Source organism: Macaca nemestrina, chromosome 8 (assembly GCF_043159975.1).
Source record: "Macaca nemestrina isolate mMacNem1 chromosome 8, mMacNem.hap1, whole genome shotgun sequence".
In the NCBI taxonomy this organism is placed as follows: Eukaryota; Metazoa; Chordata; class Mammalia; order Primates; family Cercopithecidae; genus Macaca; species Macaca nemestrina.
In genome coordinates this window covers 14,234,737-14,252,495 of record NC_092132.1, presented here as the reverse complement: position 1 = coordinate 14,252,495, position 17,759 = coordinate 14,234,737, and the positions used below count along the sequence as shown (strand labels likewise).

The 17,759-nt window shown below is 44.6% G+C and overlaps 1 protein-coding gene across 3 annotated transcripts in view; it reads right to left on the bottom strand.

Annotated features, from left to right (window-relative positions):
- Nucleotides 1-13,893, bottom strand: part of LOC105492815 (adenylate cyclase 8) — a 268,639-nt gene extending 254,746 nt beyond the window's left edge. For all 3 annotated transcript variants that reach the window (XM_011760072.2, XM_011760073.3, XM_011760074.3), the window contains exon 1: nucleotides 12,278-13,893. In XM_011760072.2, coding sequence (XP_011758374.2) covers nucleotides 12,278-13,237 — 960 coding nt within the window. In that variant the 5' untranslated portion in view covers nucleotides 13,238-13,893. The remainder of the gene's footprint in view (nucleotides 1-12,277) is intronic.
- Between the last annotated feature and the right edge of the window lie 3,866 nt (nucleotides 13,894-17,759).

The following is a 17,759-nucleotide window of genomic DNA, read 5'->3' as shown; positions in this document are numbered from 1 at the left end:
TGCCCCTCCTTTCCTTAAACACCTAACATGAGCTCAGATTATCAAAGTCAAACAAACACAATTCTCCAATTCAACACACCCCACTTATTCTTAAGCAGGCACTTGTCCCGGAGAAGGGGTACAGAGGGACTTCCAGGAAGTGGTGACACTTGAATATTGCCAGACAAGGAGGGTAAACAATTGTCCTAGAAGACACACACAGGCAGAAACCAGCATGGAATATGCAGAAAACTGGTGATGAGGTTCAACAGTAGAACTTACCCAGCGAAGTGATGTGGTGAGAATGCTAGCATATGGGAGAAGCTCCCACTGGGGAGTGTGGGGGTGGTTCAGAGGAGCATGGTGTGGCTTGATGAATCTTGGGCAGGGGGCTGCACTAGAACAGAAAGAGCAGGATAGAGAGTTGTGGACAGACCCCAGCAACGGAAGACTAAACCATCAGAATTTCATGTAGATATCAGGTGGGACGGAGTCAATTGTTGACTTGTTGAGGTTGGGCTGCCTCAATGGAGGTATCCAGTAGGTCTCTAGATTGCCAGGTCTTAAGCTTTGCAAATAAAACTGGGGAAGAGTTACAGGATTAGGAGTTAGCAGCACACAGATACATACTTGTTGACTGAGGGAGGGATTCGATTATCCAGGGAGTGGTGTGGAGTGAGAAAATGGGAAGTCGCATAGGATGAAAACTTAAGGAGCCTCAACATTGAAGAGGTGAATTGAAAAACAAGACCTGAAGGCACCTGAGAAAGAAGAGTACATAACCAGCACTACACTATGCTGTAGAGACTTAACAGTGACCCAGATGCCACCCCAGACTTTGTGAAGCTCACAGCCCAGCTGGTGAGAAAGATGTGGAAGCCAATAGCACTACAAAATGAGGCAGGATAAATGGGCAGGCAAAGGGCCATGCCCTTAGAGGAGGAATGTCTAACTGGGTCGGGAGTGTTGAGATATCCTTCTTTTAGACATGAAGAAATTTTGGCCCAAAGAAGCTAAAGTCATTTGGCCAAAGTTGCTGTGAAAAACCCATAGCAAAAACAGGAGAATGTGTGTTTTCTACGTTTTTAAGGAAACACACTTACATGGTTTCCAAAATATCTCTAATTGTCCATTGGCATAGCTTTTCTCTGGCAGACATGGCTTAGGCCAGGCCCAAAGAGCTGCATATCATGTTATAATTCACTTGGCAAGAGCCAAGGGCAATATCTCTGTCTCGTAAATAGAAGAGACTTTGTAGTCACTGCACGCTGACCACCTGGGGTCATGAACTCATTCTCCAATAAACTACCCGCCACTAATAGGCTGCGAAGGCTCACCCAATGAATGAGGGTGTGGGAGATTTGACTTTAGAGGAAAACTAGCTTGCTCTGAGTGATTTTGTTTCTTAAACTAACCGGCAGAAAAAAAAAATGAACTGAAAACATAAAAGACTCATGACCTTTTTGGGGACTTTATAAAGACAGCTTTAGTTAACTGCATTGAGTTCCATTCCCTGAAATCAGACTTAGTTTGCTTGGTAGAAGTCTGCAGATAAACTGGTCCAGTTAGGGTACAATATGGTCTTTATGTGACAGGTTTTAAGCTGCAGGAAACAGTGGACTAAGGAACTATCCACTTTTTAGACACGGCAAGGTCAACCTGCTTTGTCCAATATCTTCCCCTAAGGAATGAGGCCGACCAGCCCCTCTGGTATGGAGCACCAGGAGTCCAATGGAAGGGTGGGAGTACCCCCTGCCCACAGCTGCACCTGTATGGAGTCAGATGGTGAGCATCAACCAGAAGGGGGCACCACTGAGATGTCAAGCCCAGGAAGTGATTTTCAGTGTGCTGCACAGCAGGTCGTGGGTTGCACAGCAGGAAGTGAGAGGCAGGGCAAGTGAGTGAAGCTGCATCTGTATTTACAGCCACTCCCCATGCTTGCATTACCGCCTGGGCTCTGCCTCCTGTCAGATCAGTGGCCAGCGGTGGCATTAAATTCTCATAGGAGTTCAAACCCTATTGGGAACTGCACATGTGAGGGATCTAGGCTGCATTCTCCTTATGATAATGTAATGCTTGATGATCTGTCACTGTCTCCCATCACCCCCAGATGGGACCATCTAGCTACAGGAAAAGATGGTGTGAGTTGTACAATAATTTCATTATATATTACAATGTAATAACAACAGAAATAAAGTGCACAATAAATATAAAGCTCTTGGATCCTCCCAAAATCATCCCCCACCCAGGTCTGGGGAAAAATGATCTTCCATGAAACCATTCCTTGATGCCAAAAAGGTTGAGGACTGCAGCTATAAAAGCAAAGAACTCCAGAGCTGGGTATAGAGATTCAGAGCCAGGGTGCTGAAGAACAAAGAGGGAAGAGAACAAGAGGGTGATGCATTTGCTAGCAATTGGTCTCTATTTTGAGTAGATGGGCCTGATCCATTTAAAGTGTTTGGTAATGGACAAATACCCATGAATAATTCAGGCCCATAACTTTTGTTTTAACTTAAATGATCTGGATAATTACTTGAATTTTTCTTCACATTATCTAATATGTATATGTATATGCATATGTATAGCAAAACTCAGCTGCAGCTTTCTGCTCAAAGTGTTTCATGGGATAATTTCTGGTGTACTTTTGCTGTATTGACAGAGAGACTGATTTCTCTTCTCTAGCCAGTTTTTCATTCCCTGTTGATGATTCTGTGACGATGTGTGTGTGGGGGTGGGGGTGGAGTAGGGGGTGACTGGGGGAAGGAAGGAGATGGTCACCTACTATTCGTTCATTCCATTAATTTAAAATATGGCATTCAGAACCATCCATGTGCCAGATGCTAGGCTAGCAGCTAGATACACAAAGATGAATAAGATACAATTCTTGACCTCAAGGGGCTCATAGTCTGGTGGGCATGTGAGAACCTTATGACATTGCTCTGATAAAGGAAAACATGGGATGTGGCAATGTGCCAAGGAAAGGGACTTTGAGCCTTGCCTAAACTTACTGTCTGCCCATGTTTGTGTGGGGATGGGTTGCCTGGAGTCTCAGGGAAGCTCTTCAGTTTTCAGCTGGAGTCACTTTGAGCACAGAGTGAGTATGAGTTCCCAGAGCTGCACATGCTCCCTCCTGTCATGTCTGCAGGTCACCAGCCTCGTGACACATTCTGTTTGTGATAAAGTGATGCTCAGACAACTGATCTCTTGGCCCATCCCAGGGTCCTTTTACACGCTCTTCTTTTCTTCACCAGGGAGGAAGATCCATATCCTTCCACTACTTCTTCTGGAGTCTGACCTTTCCTTTCATGTAACTTCTAAAAGAAATCCACTGCAGCTTTGATGTTTCATACTTTAGAGGTCTGTAGTTAAAAGAACCTAAGTCTTGCATTTGTGTAAAATATTTACTGAATCACTGAATCCCATGCACCAGATGTGTTCTAAGAGTCAGGTACAAACCTCCAACCAAACCTCTGCAGTGGAGTCACAAACTCCTTACCCAAATCCATCCAAGTATCAACTCCATTACATCAATAACCTTATCTCCTTAGTACCTAGCTGTGTTCTAGGACATAAAACCCAGCAGGCAGTCAACAAATATTTGTTGAAAATTTTATCTTTTCAATAGTTTTTCTACCTTTCATTCTAATGCAATCCTGATCTTTTAAAGCCAAGAAAAATCATTTTTTGCCATCCTTTCCTGCTGATAGAATGGTCCTGTATCATAATTATGGCCCCTGAAAGATAACGAGGTCTTGTTGGGCGGAGATCCCAGGGGAACTCCTCAAAGGGGCACAGATGCAGTTGGCTTATGCCCTTTTACCATTTTGGCCTCTTGCCCTTTGTCTTCTACTTTTCCATGCCTGCAAAGCAACCATGATGACATGAGATGCAGCCAACGACTTTCAACTGACCTTGAAGAAAAGCTGTGCAACAATCCATTAGGGATATAATAAAGGAGATTCCTTCTATAGGAATACATATCTATATATCTCCCTACATAGGATATTCCTATATGTCTATAGGAATAGATATATAGATCACTATATAGGAATCTCCTTGATTACATCTCTGATGGATTGTTGCACAACTTTTCCTTGGAGAATGCCCAATGGTAACGAGCTCATCATTTCAAAAAGCAGTGCCCTAGGCAGGTCTGTTTGTTACCAAACTTTACCTTTTTGTGAATTAGAATTTCTCCTGCTTTAATGGCCATCCATTGGTATTAATTCCATTCCAAAGGAGACACACATAAAATAACCAGTCTCTTTGTCATGGTAGAACCCCAAATATTTAAAGACAGTCACCATATTCCTTCTATGTCCCTTCCATCTTCAGATCTTCCAGAGGTATTCTGCCTTGTTTCATTTTCTGTTTTTGGTCCTTGCTATGGCTTGGATGTGCCCCTCATAAAGCATGTGTTCAAAATGTAATCCCCAATGTTACAGTGGGGCCTAATGAGAGTTGTTTAGATCCTGAGGGCTTTACCTTCATGAAAGGATTAATGTTGATTTTTAAAGTGTTTGAGGCTTTGAGTTCAATCTCTTGTTCTTTTATGCCCATGTGATGCCTTCTGCCATCTTACATTGCAACAAAAAACCTTCACCAGATATGATCCCTCAATCTTGGAATTCCTGGTCTCCAAAACCAGAAGCCAAATACATTTCTGATTTATTTTTAATACATTACACAGTCTCAGGTATTTTGTTATGGCACTATAAGATGGGTTCTGTTAGATTTTTTTGTGCCCTTATTTCTTCTCCTTATAGTCTGAGTTAAAGAAATACGTGTACTTTGATAATGCATTCTCTAATCCTTAATAGTTTCTATTTTATAAGCAATCTTGTGTATTCAGCATGTAATCACACACACATACATACACACAAATGGAGAAAAGATTCTGAAATGGTTTACTCTAGTCAACTGAAAAATCAGCTGACATAGAACAAGGATGTGTTGTTTACAAAATGAAGTGGTTATAGTTTCTCGTTTTTATGTGAAATTTTTACACTGGCACTGTAGATAGAAATGGCAGTTGTAAAAACATTACTCATTTAACAAGAAACCCCAAAACATTAATGTGATTTACTTCCATGTCCAGCTTATGTCTTCACCATGTATAACTTTATCATTCCCTAATTTGGGGGAAGTTTGTGCTTCAAAGACATTTTGCAATTAGTACACTTGAGCTTAGATATATAAAGCAGGAAACAGAGTGAAAGGGATAGAAAGCTCCACTAGCTATAAAGTACAAAGTATTTCATATTTTAAAATGTATGATCTAGCTAAATGAAATTCAGATATCGAATTATACACATGCACATTCAGAGTCCAATGCATAGAGATAAAAAAACAAGCAAACATAGGTTTATTACAACACGTTGTCAGATAAGCTCTGTTCTCTTATTGAGAAGGTAGTGGCATAGTGGCATTTGCTGGTAGGTGGCTTTTATGCGTACCAGAATGTGCCTAGGCCTCCTGTGGAATGTCTGGCATCTCCATGGTTAATTAATCTAGTCTGCATTCTTCCTCTCCCCCACAGGGCTGACTGTAAAAAATCTTGCAGGGAGAAAATCTGGCTTCCGAAGCACTGCTTAAGTGACCTGACTTCTTAAAATAGTCCTTCATAAGCAAAACTCACATGATATAATTTGAGTGTGTAAATCCAATTACATTTCCTGGGGAAGTGCAGGGAAGATTATACTGGCTTTCCCTGCTCTGTTGTGGCTGGCTGAAGCAGCATTCCTCAACTAAAGCCCCACAAAAATCCTGGGAAGAAAATTCTTTACATAACCCACTCCTTTACTAGCTGTGGTTCAAACCTATGTGTCACAGAAATTTTGCAACCTTCAATACTGCCACCAACCTTCATGTTCTGTTACTTTAATTCTGCCCCAAAGAGAAAACCAAGAACACACTTCAGAAGCGATAAGTCAAATGAACTGCTATGTTGTCCAACTGCGTAATCTGGGCCTACTGGTCTCTCAGACAATCAATATTGTACCTATTTGGTGCTGAGAGGAAAGGTTTAAGATAAATGTTGCAAGTGTCTCCTATGTTTTGCAAATAAACACATGTAGAATCAACTTAAATAGACACACTTGTGAAATGAATAAATTAGCATCTTAAGACATATTTAGACAACAGTAAAGTGTCACATCAGCGTGATTGTAGTAGTGTCCTCTGATTAAATGTTGCTAGCAGCACTGAATATGGAATAAACTCTTTTAAAAAATCTTTCGTTTTTTTGCTTGGTTTCACTCATTTCTGATGAGCTCTTAAAATGCCATCAATCATTAAAGTATAAATATGACTAATGCATTTGTCCTACTTAGCATGACATTGTAGCAGCTGCTCTAGAAGCAAAGTCCTCCCCATCTTCCCAGTTCTAATCTAATTATGCTCTGACCTGCTGATAACAGTCAGGTGATATTACCAGATATGAAAGAAAACAAATTCATAATTCAATCTTGCAAAGCACACACTACACATTCATTTTACAACTCTCTCTAAATACAGAGACAACAAGCCTATTTGCAACTCCAGGGCAAAGATGTCTACAGGCCAGGGCTGAAGGGATTTAATTGGTCATTTCAGCCGTCATTATGATATCCTTTGCAAAGCCCATTCTCCACCAACACACATACACACAAGCACACACACACACACACACACACACACACACGAAGAAGAAAGAAAGAAAAGAAAAATATAAAGAAAGAAAAAAGAGAATCTCTGGGTATCTTTCACAAGTAAGGGAGAATATATCCATTTCTCGGCATTCAGAGGAATCTCTTGGGAAGGTTGACACTCAAATCAGTTTTTGAAAGGCATTTTTCTCAGACATGCTGGAAAGCTGCCATTATTTTTTTAAAGCCTATATGAATTTCCTAAAGAAAAATGCACAGAAATGGAGATATTTGGGGTCTTAAGAAATGTACACCATAACTGGTGAGGTACATTAAATTGGATTCCAGTAATCCTCATTTAATGGATATTTATGTCTTTCAAGTGAGTACGTACCTTGATACCAACTACCAAATTGGAATGATTTATATTACATGCCATTTGTTGTACATTAAGTAGTCACAGGATTCCCTTTATTTGATTTGAGATAGCTACAAAGAACCTTAGACTTACACAAAGAACGTATAATATCTAATGTTTAAACTGTATAAATGATGGGAGAGAAGTTGGTAATTTTATTATGTTCATGTTGTCTTTACTGTGAAGTTAGTCCTTCATTTAAGTGGTCAAAAATGTGTATATAAGTCACATACAAAATCTGCTTCCCTCCTGAACCCAACCTACTCATACTATACACCACTATCTTATCCAGCACATACACCCAAAAAGCATTTTCCCCTAAAGGATTTCTTGAAAGTCAAATGGTAGGCTAAATGTCCCTCATTTTAAGTCAAGTTTAACGATCATTCTTTAGCATTTTTCTGGCTCTAGTCTCTCCTGTTCGATAGGATGTTGAAAGGTAGGAAAGAAGATGTTGCATGAGAAATTTAAATCTGACAGCATGACCTTGAGCACTAAGTAACCTGGATTTGCATACCTGACTGCCTTTGATTGTACAGTTATCTTGGAGAAATCATCTCCACTCTGACAAGTCTGCTTATCTATCTCACCAAGAGGTACAGAAGACTAATTAGCCACTAGCTGTAACATTTTAGAATCCCCAAGAGGGAACCATAATGCAGCGATCTTTCTGGTTAAATATTACTGCCTCTCAGTTTTCCAATAACTAAATGATTTCCACCATCTTATCACTAATGAGCTAAAGAATGAGAATGAGATGAGTTTCAAATGTAAGATAACTCAGATTATTGTCACCAGCAATTAAAATAGAGTAAAATGCTAGCTATAGCAATAGCGTTTAGAATTTATCTATCTTGTGAAAGAACCTAGCAAATATAATCTTATCATTAATCCTTTATTTACATATATAACATCATTTTGTAATGAATTTACTGGTGGATAAATCGAATTGGTGAGACAAACAATTGGTTTATGATGTGGGAAAAGTAAATCAGTGTCTTAGGGAAATCTGGACAAGGTATTCCTATTATTGGTTTGAGGCTTATTTAACTTGAATTGGGTGCGGTTTCATAAGAAAGAAATTATTGTATCCCTAGTGCTACCTATAGCTGAGCTAAGTCAGAGTGAAATAAAAGGAACCCTTCAAACTGGGTTTTGAACCTTCTGAAGGTTTCTCAGTCTTTCCAATGCCACTCCAGATGCAGAAAACATATGGGTGATTATGTCTGCTCTAGACAATAATCTCATTGTTGAGTGGGAAGTCAATGTTTGTAGTGTGTTAATTGAATAGAGAAAACATAAACCATCTCTTTGCTGATGGCAGGGAATTTCCTGAGTGGCCCCTTTTAGGTTCCATTTTGTATCCGCAGTGGAAAGCAAATGGTGATTCAATGAACACAGGGCTTTGTCTCTTCTTATAGGGTGTCTGCAGAGATTTGCAGTGTGGTTGCTACCCTGTCAAGTCACAGATGTCATTTCCTTCAGGGTAGAAAGAGGGAAAGCAGATTCTCATAGCTTAGATTAAAGGGAGGCAATCATTGGCTCATTTGTTCCTTTCAAAAATGACATTTTCAATGAAGTGAAACAGCTGCCAAGGTGCGCTAACTCTATACTCTCATTTTCGTTTCCTAATTCTTGATAATTCTAAGTTAAACATTAGCCATCCTACCAAAGAGAATGAAGATTAATGTGGAGAAAGATGCTATTCCAGTGTTTATGGCCTTTAGTTGATAGATTTGCATCCAGCTAAGCAGAATGATGAGTTAGCTACAATGAGCCTATTCCCAACAATTCACTCATTTTTCTCTCATAATTTCCCTTTGACTTCTTCATTAAATGTTTATTCATGTGCTATACAGAATTTACTCTCTTAAGTAGTAAAAGAAGTACTCCTCACTCTTTAATAGTTTCAAATGCTTACGTGTTTAGAAAGATAATCACTAGAGGGTTTCTGAAGAATAATTGGCATTGGAGTAAGGGTTTGAATTCTGTCCTCACTGCTTGCTAGGTTCCTGATCCTCAGGATATCACTGTAAAGTTTCTAGGAATCTGTCATTTTTTTCTCTGAAATGAAAATGAAGGATGATACCATCTATTTTTCATCATTAGATGTGATGATGCACATAAAGGTGCTTAGTTACATGTAAAATACTGTGCAAAGTAAAGGATTATTACAGTTTTTTGACTTCTTTAAAAGATGTTTACGTGTAAGACTGCCTTGCATGCATATGTGTGTGTGTGTGTGTGTGTGTGTGTGTGTGTGTGTGTGTGTGTGTGTAGAAAGCTTTCACCGACACAACACCAGGGCACTTGGATATTTTATAATATTTCCTATATGATGAATTATCTGTTCATTCAGTGACCATTTGTTGAATACCTACTATATGTCTGGCATTTTTCTAGAGGCCGAGGATAAAATGCTATTTATGATAGACAACATCCTTGCCCTTATGGTGTTTACATTCTTGTGAGGGTGTGGGGGACAAACAGTAGATATAAACAAATAAGATAATTGCAGATAGCAGATGTTCTCTGGAGAAAATAAAACAAGTCATTTACTAGAGAAAGTAGCATTTGAGAGTCTGGAACAATGAGAATGTGCCAGTCTTATAAAGACTTTGGAAAAATTGCTCTAGGTAGCAGGTGAAAAGACTCACAATTAGGAAGAGCTTAGAATATGGCAAAAAATGAATGGCGTATTTGGAGCCTAATGAAGAGAAAAGAAGAGAGAAGAGAAGGAAATATGGTTGGAGAGAGAAGAAGCAACTAGTTCAGAGAATCAAGCATGCTGTGGTAAGCAGTTAGGATTTTACTCTAGTTGCTCCAAGAAGTGTTTAGCAGGTTTTGAGCATTCCTTATATGTTACTAGACATGGTAAACTAAATACTACCTATTTAAAAATCACAGATTCTTATGAAAAGTGATTTATTCTCTACTTTGTCCATCTGCAAGATCTAGGAAAGACTCTTAAGCCCATAGAGGGCGCCAAAGGACCTTTAAAGGCCCTTTCAGCACTGAAGTGAGGGGAGAGCGCTCTGGTTGTTCCTCTAGAGTTTTGGTAACAGGTGACTCAACCTATGAAATCATAGTTTATCTATAATTCTAACCCAAACAAAAAATTGAATGAACTTGGTTTACATGCATCAGGACCTTGGTTTTCACAGTGGAGAATTGTTTATGATGAGATGAGGGTGGGAAGACATTTGGGGGTTATTTTTAATCTTCTCCCATCTGGTAGTATTTGAGTAGAGTATAAAACAAATATGGAGCCAAATTTACTTTCTGGATTCACTTGGCAAGAAAAAGATATCTATACTTAGAACTTTGAAAACACTCATAATTTGCCACTTAGGATGTGTTATTCTAAATACTATTCCTAACTTACTTATTAAATTTTCTAGTTGTGCGTACTGAGAAAGGCTATTGCATGAAAAGCAGTGGGTTATAATACATGGAGTTTCTTATACATGATCAGATAGCTATGCTTTATCGTGAAAACAACTCATTGTGAGTTAGGTGAAAAAAAGAGAAGGCAAAGAGAAGGAGAAAGAAGGAAGGAGAGGAAGACAGGGAAAAAAAGATCTGCTAATGTCTAAGTATACAACAAAGAAAATAAAAAAAGAGAATGAGAGAGCTTGGAAGAAAGTAGATTTAGATGTACTGGCATGTAGGTCTTCATGTAAACACAATTGAGAAATAGTTAATACCAAAGAATTTGACTTCCACTTCCCAGATTAAGATTTATTTGTTATATATGGATATAAAGTTTCATGGTGACTGTGATAACACATTCATTATTGCCTTTAATAAGAAAAAGTTCAGTCAATCAGCCGTTACTCAGAGTCTCTCATCTCTCCATTTCATGCCTGATAATCACAGGCATGTAATTTATGTAGTCTTTGCTTTACCCAGAGAGACTTCAGAAAGCACTGTAAAAGCAGCCAATCAGATAAGTCACCTGAGCAAAGGAATCCAGAACCATCGGAGAAGAGACAGGATCCCACATTGACCAGAAGTCCAGGAGGCCAATGATGGGTGAAGCACTCTAACAGCGCTGGCAACCTAAACATCATGAGCAATTTTCAGTGGGGTTGTGCCTGTTTATTCTAAGCACCATCTATTCAAATTCAACCGTAAAGAAGAGGAGTTTTAAGCTGCTAATGCAACAGAAATGATACAGAGGCTAAGGACAGGGCAGGCCCACACAAAGCAGCCCCCTGACCATGCATGTCACACCAGTCATCTATTTGAAAATACTTCACTTGACATGTTTCCCTCATTTTTGAGAACCCCCCAAATTCACTCTCCTGTTACCTACCATACATTTTGCAAAGACAGTGCCATGCCATTAATTATCTATTGGTTCTAGTAAATTCAAACAAGAGAAACATTGTCTACCTTCTCACCCAGAGACAATGTGAACTGTGTTCACATAAGCATATCCATATTTAAGGGGAAGAATAGAAAAAAAAGGAGAAAGGAGAGAAAGATGCCTAAAGAACAAGATTTCACCTAAATATAATATTTACACCATCTACATCAAAATGCTCTTTTCCAATTAATCAAAACTTGCGTTCTTTGCCACCCCCAATTACTGAGTTTGGTTTATTCAAAGCACTGGGGTCGCATCCTGTCATGAGAGAAGATATCATGTTCAGTCACCAAGGCAATAAAAAATTCCCGAGAAAACCATGTGTCATAGGATTATTTGAAGGACCGGATGAAATAACACATACAGTACTCAGCACTGACAGTCAGTATGTGTTTAACAAATGTATGTTCCTTTGAGAACTGAGGGTTTGTGGCTTAGAGATGTGGAAAAATCCAACTCTGAAGCCCAGAGCCCCCTAGACACCCTGCTGCGACTCTCCTGAGGAGAGCTGTTAAGGAATGGGTCACCTTCTAAATCTGGATGCTTCCCCTCCCCTTCTGTCTCATGCTCCAGAGACTGCGGACCCTGAGGGAGGGGAATGAGGAGCAGAAAGCAGACTTTCTTAGCTGATGTCAGAGTAGAATTACTCATAGAATCAGAGTAGAAGGGTAGAGTTGGTAGAAACTTTTAGAGGTCATTTAGTTCCACTTTAAGAAGGGATTGCATTCCACTAACACTTTAGACCTCCTAGGTGCAAGGCACTGTGCCAGACTGAAGGAGGAGACTTAAAGAGAGTGAGGCAACCCTGGCCCTCTGGAAGCTATATGATTAATAACTCGGGGAAGTTAGAGGGGAAACAAATGCAAGGCAGGCAGGAGTTACCTGGTTGATGGAAATGACCGCCAGCCGGGGGATGACCACTTGGAGGATGACCTGCAGCAGCGAGGTGCCCAGGCCGGCCAGGATGGCCCAGGTGAGCGGCAGCGGCAGCATGCTGTAGGTGGCGAAGAGCGTGAAGAGCACGTAGCCTATGCCGTCGCCCAGGAGCCCGTAGCCGAGGCCTGCTGCTAGGATCTGGGTGGTCATGGCCACCCAGGTGACCACGCCGCTGTACTGCAGGTACGTGTGGGAGGTGGTGTCCTTCCTAACCACCACCAGGGCGCAGATCACCACCTCAATGCCGGTGAAGAAGCCCAGCAGGATGCCCTTGAGCGGGTCCATGGGGGCCGAGGCCAGGCTCAAGTGCAGGACCAAGAGAGTGAGTTTGGTCAGCACGTCCAGCACGTTCATCACCACTTCCGATTTGCGCCTCTGGCCCAAGAAATAGCGCTGGTAGAGGCGTTCCAGATCCCGAGATTTGAAGGAGTTGCGCAGGGTGGGGAAAATGACCCCTCGGTAGCTATAACCCCCATTGAGAAAGAAATCCGAGTTGCTAGGGGCACAGTCAAGGTGCAGGAAGCCCAGGTCGACCCCGCCTCCGCTGCCGCTGGCACTGCCGCTCCCGCTGCGTTCCGGGAAGACTTTGGTGCCGCAGGTGCTGTGCGCTCGCTCTCCCGGGCCCAGCGAGTAGAGGGGCAGCGCCGAGTCGCCTGACAGCTGCGGCGCGTGGTGGTTGGGGCCGCCGCCCGCAGGGTCCGATGCTTTGCCCGAGCCTCCACTTCCGCTGCTGCTGCCTCCCCGGTGCCCGTGAATGAAGCGCTGCTCCGTGATGTGCCGCACCGCCGTCTGCCACAACAGCCGCTGCGGCCGGGAGGCGCTCCTGCCGTCGCCGGCCGGGGGCGTCGGGTGGATGGTGTAGAGTTCCTCGCTGCCTGTAAGGCAGCGCACATCGGAGAGCTCCATGGCGCTGGGCCGCAGGGAAGGAGGCGCAGAACCCTGGGGAGGCAGCCGGAGGAGGGGGTTCCTAAAGACTTGAAGGCGACCTGGTAGGAGCTTGGCAGCGATCCCTTCTATCCTAGGCTGTCCCGTTGCAGGAGCCCTGCGCCAGGGCTCCTTGTAGGTCAGGTCATACTGTGCCCAGGGGCAAAGGGCACCTGGAAGATTGCGGCGGACCTCCGCGTCCTTGCGCGCTGCTCTCCCGCCAGCCGGCGCAGCTTGGGTACGCAACGGCAGTGGCTATTTGTCCTCAGGAGCCGCAGCGCTCTGAGCCACGCAGCCCCTTCCTGGGCTCAGGCTCCTTGGTTGGTTCTAGGCTCAGCGTTTTGGCGCAGCCTTTGCTCTCCAAGAGACGCCTAGCAGCCTGGGCGCCGTGCTTCTGCTGCGCGTCGGGCGGGCCTGGCTGCAGCACTGGGCTCTGGACGCCCACTGCTCCGCGGTTTCAGGGGTCCTGGCCGGGGGTGACCGGCGGCAGCGATGGGTGCGAAGTTAGCAGATGTGGCTGGAATCATCGCCTTTCGGAGAACTCCATTGCGCCGGGATGGGGAGCAGGGGCGGAGCTGGGGGCGGGGGCAAAGAAGGAGGAGGAGGGGGGCACGGTGAGGTGGCGGGGCGCCCCGCGACAGGGTTGGAGAGGTGGTAGCCTCGGCGCTAACAATTCACCAAATAGTTAATTTTAAGGAAGGGGTATGCTGAGGCTCCCTCCTAGGCTCGTTCCTAGTTGCGGAGCAAGGACTGACAGCGCAGCGCTGGCTCTGGCCAGAAGCATCCCTCCGGGAGTGGGTGCGGGGACTCTCGCCCCAGGGTCCCAGCCTGAGCTATAAGACGAGGTCCACGCTTTCAGCTGTGCTTTCGAAGGGTCGCAGCACACAGTTCCCATCCCCTTTACTTCGTTCTTTGGAGTCCATTTGGCTTGGAGCTAGGAGGAGCAGGAGGTGGGGAAAGGAAAAAGTGGGGAGGTCTCCAAAGCCAAGAGCTCTGAGAACGAAGAGAAGCCGCCGGTGCGGATATCCGAGGCTGAGAACCGAAGCTTGGCGATGAGGCGAAGGTTTGGGGGAGAAGGGAGGCCCGAGGCCGAGTGGAAGTCGACAGAGACGCCTCTGGATCCAGGGAAGCGCCGCCGCGTGCCACCCTGGAGCTCTGAAACGCGCTGCGGGCACCAGGCTACTGGGAGGAATTTGGAGACCTGTCAGAGCGGTCAGACACCCGCGGTGACTTAAACCCGCCCCCGCGCCAAGCCACGCCCCTGGAACCGGGCGGGGGGTGGCGGAGGGACCTGCCACCCAGATCTGGCCAGGACGCCCCAGGTCTTGTAGAAAGCGGCACTCACGGGCCGGTGTGGGAAAGGACCACTGAGGGCTAGGGCGGGCGGGGGCCCCCGGCCTTCCCGGGGCGCGCTGAGATCCAGCGTTCCAGCTGGCCGCGCCAACCGGTTCCTCCGCTGTTCTTTTTTAGGCATTGGCTCTTGTCCTCTGCAGGTGCGGAGCCAGGACTCGTAGGCCGCTTTGCCCACGGAGTCGGAGAGCCCAGCGCGACGGAATACAGGGTCTCCTTTCCGCCCTTCCTACCCGTGCGTCTTTTGGCAAAGCCAACTTTCGGGCTAAACGCAAAATCCCCCAAGAGGCCGCAATCATAGAGGCAGTCAGTTTCCTACAGGAGCCTCTTTACTACCTCGATCCGGAGGGAGGGGTACGGGACATTAAAATGGGGACTTCCCCTGCCTGCCTCACACACTAAGTTTCTCCGCTTACAATAAGGGTCGAGGAGGCGGACGTGGAGAAAGGCATGTCCAGGGTCCCGCCTCGCCCTAGCCAGGTTTCCCGCCCGCCCAGGCTCAGCCGAGCGCTCGCGGACAAAGCCTGCGGCGGCGCTTGCGGCGGACCAAGTCGCTGCGCGGTGGGAGCTTAGTGCCGGTGCTAACGCCCGATGAGCCGCGTCCCGGGGGTGCAGGGTTTGCCGGGCAAACACGGCCGCCGCAGTCCCGCACCCGGATGCAGGTGGAGGAGCGGTGGTGGTCACCACCTCCGCCACCAAGACTGCGGCTGCAGCCGGTGGAGCCCGGGCCCAGAGCACAGTCAGCTGATGGCCAATGACGTCAGGCCCTGGGCGCGTTCGCGGCTCCCCGTGGCGTCCCATGAAAGCCCGAATGACCGCCTTGCCTTGCCGCCCCCTCAGTCCCTCCTGAGCGAGAAGAGAAGCTCCTTTCCCTCCTGCCTGTCCTAAGGAAAAATAAATTTCGATCTCCCCACCCCCAACCACAGACACTGTCTCCAGGGTTATTTCTGTCGGCCGTGTCCCAGAAACGCGGGATTTAATTTTTTGCTTTTTAATTCTCTTTTTTTCCCCCACGCATTTGGACTTCGGGTTAAACCCGGAACGGGTCACCTGCCTTGCACACAGAATTCCAAAAGGAAGACAAAAGAATCCTCTAACATTTCCCCTAGTCCCTAACCAGTAGATTTCTAGAATTTCGTTCACTCCATGGAAAAGACTCCCCTAATTCCAGTCCTTTAAAGTTGTATTCTACCATCCCTCAAGAAAGCCAAAACGAAACGCTCAACTTTAAATAGATAGACGGCTGATTCTACTTTTAACTCTGTTTGTAGATGAATTAATGTGTTAACTCTAAAGATCTCCCAGAATAATTGGCCTATCCCGTGGGGCTGGAAGTTAAGGATGGAAGCACCTCAAACAACTCTGTGTGGCAGTTATCTAGCCCTTAATGAAATAATCCCCGGAATTACATTCCTGTGAGAGACATGCTTCCTGCTGCTTCTTTCCTTGAACTCATCAGCCTCACCCTACTGGCACTCGGGTGGGTAATGAGTCTCTTGACTTGAGCTGGGAACCCAGACGGATCACAGTTGGGAGGGCTGTCCTATAGACCCTGAACCAGAATGTGTGGGGAGCTGTGTCCTCTCTGTGTGAGCACTGCCCCACGGCATCTGTGCTAATGACCATATTAGCAAACTTGGCAATGGAAGGCATCTCTTTATTTTCTCAGTTCTTTCTCCTTGGGGCCCTAAGGACTCAGCCTGAATAAATGAGGGGCTGGATGCAGTTGGAACTTTCCTATGAAAATCTTTCTCCAACCTGGACAGCTCCCAGGATGATTTATTCAGCAGCAAAAGGAGGCGGGCCAAGTGGGGGGAGATTGGACCCAATCAGATAAAATGACTCAGGCTGATGAATGAACACAGCATGCTACAGAAAGAAACTCAGAATTTCATGAACTCAGAGGTTGAAGCTAATGCATCAGGGAGAACACATCACATCTGTTCAACTGACTGAATGTTTCTTGGCTGGAAGGGTGTTACCGTAGATTGTTTTAAAATAAGAACATGGATGACACAATTAGATTCCAATGCTCTTCTTCTTGCTGGGATGACATAGTGCCATTCAGCCCAAGAAGCATTCTGTTTTTGAATGACAGCATTGGTTCAACACAAATATTTAGAAGCTTTTGGAATATGCAAACCACCAAATGATTAAGAACCACTTAAAACAAAAGAAGTTGGCTGGGCAGTGTGGCTCACGCCTGTAATCCCAGTACTTTGGGAGGCCGAGGCGGGCGGATCACAAGGTCAAGAGATTGAGACCATCCTGGCCAACATGATGAAACCCTGTCTTTCCTAAAAATACAAAAATTAGCTGGATGTGGTGGCGCATGCCTGTAATCCCCGCTACTCGGGAGGCTGAGGTAGGAGAATCACCTCAACTCAGGAGGAGGAGGTTGCAGTGAACCGAGGTCACGCCATTGCACTCCAGCCTGGGCAACAAGAGCGAAACTCCATCAAAAAAGAAAGAAAGAAAGAAATCAAGAGAAGTCAACACATTATTTTGAAGCTATGATAGACCTTTCATAATGCTTTCATTTCCCCCCTGCATATTTATTAAGGCAGGGTCTCTACTGTGATCTGAGGACAGCGTTTTAACAACTCAATATCGTCTTGCACACAACTTCCTCCTCTTCCCCTGTATTCCTCCTTGAACATACTTGCTTACCTCATCCTTCAAAGTTTGAGCAATGTTGTCTCTGCCTGAAAACTTTTCTGATATCCCCATTGAGAACTAATGACTTCCTTCTCTGTTTAATAATCTGTTCTGGGTACTTTTAGTACAGTCCCTTACACAGGGACTAGCCATTGACTTATGTATCTGTCACTCCTCCCCATGAAACAGTGAGCTCTCTGAAGGGAAAAACTTCCTTGGGCCCATATCCACCAACTTCTAGCAACTGTAATTTACATGGAGATAATAAGATAATAATAATGTTAGCCACAATTTATCTAGCACCTATTAGGTGTCAGACTCTTTCTTAAGATCTTTTACAAATGTCCCATTTAATCATTTCCAGTAATATTGTGAATTAGGTCCTTCTCTATTTTACTATTGCCATCTTACTGACTAGGATACTGAGTACTGAGGCTTCATGTGGCTAAGTACTTTGCCCAGGATCTCATGGTTAAATCCAACGCTTAAAGTTGTA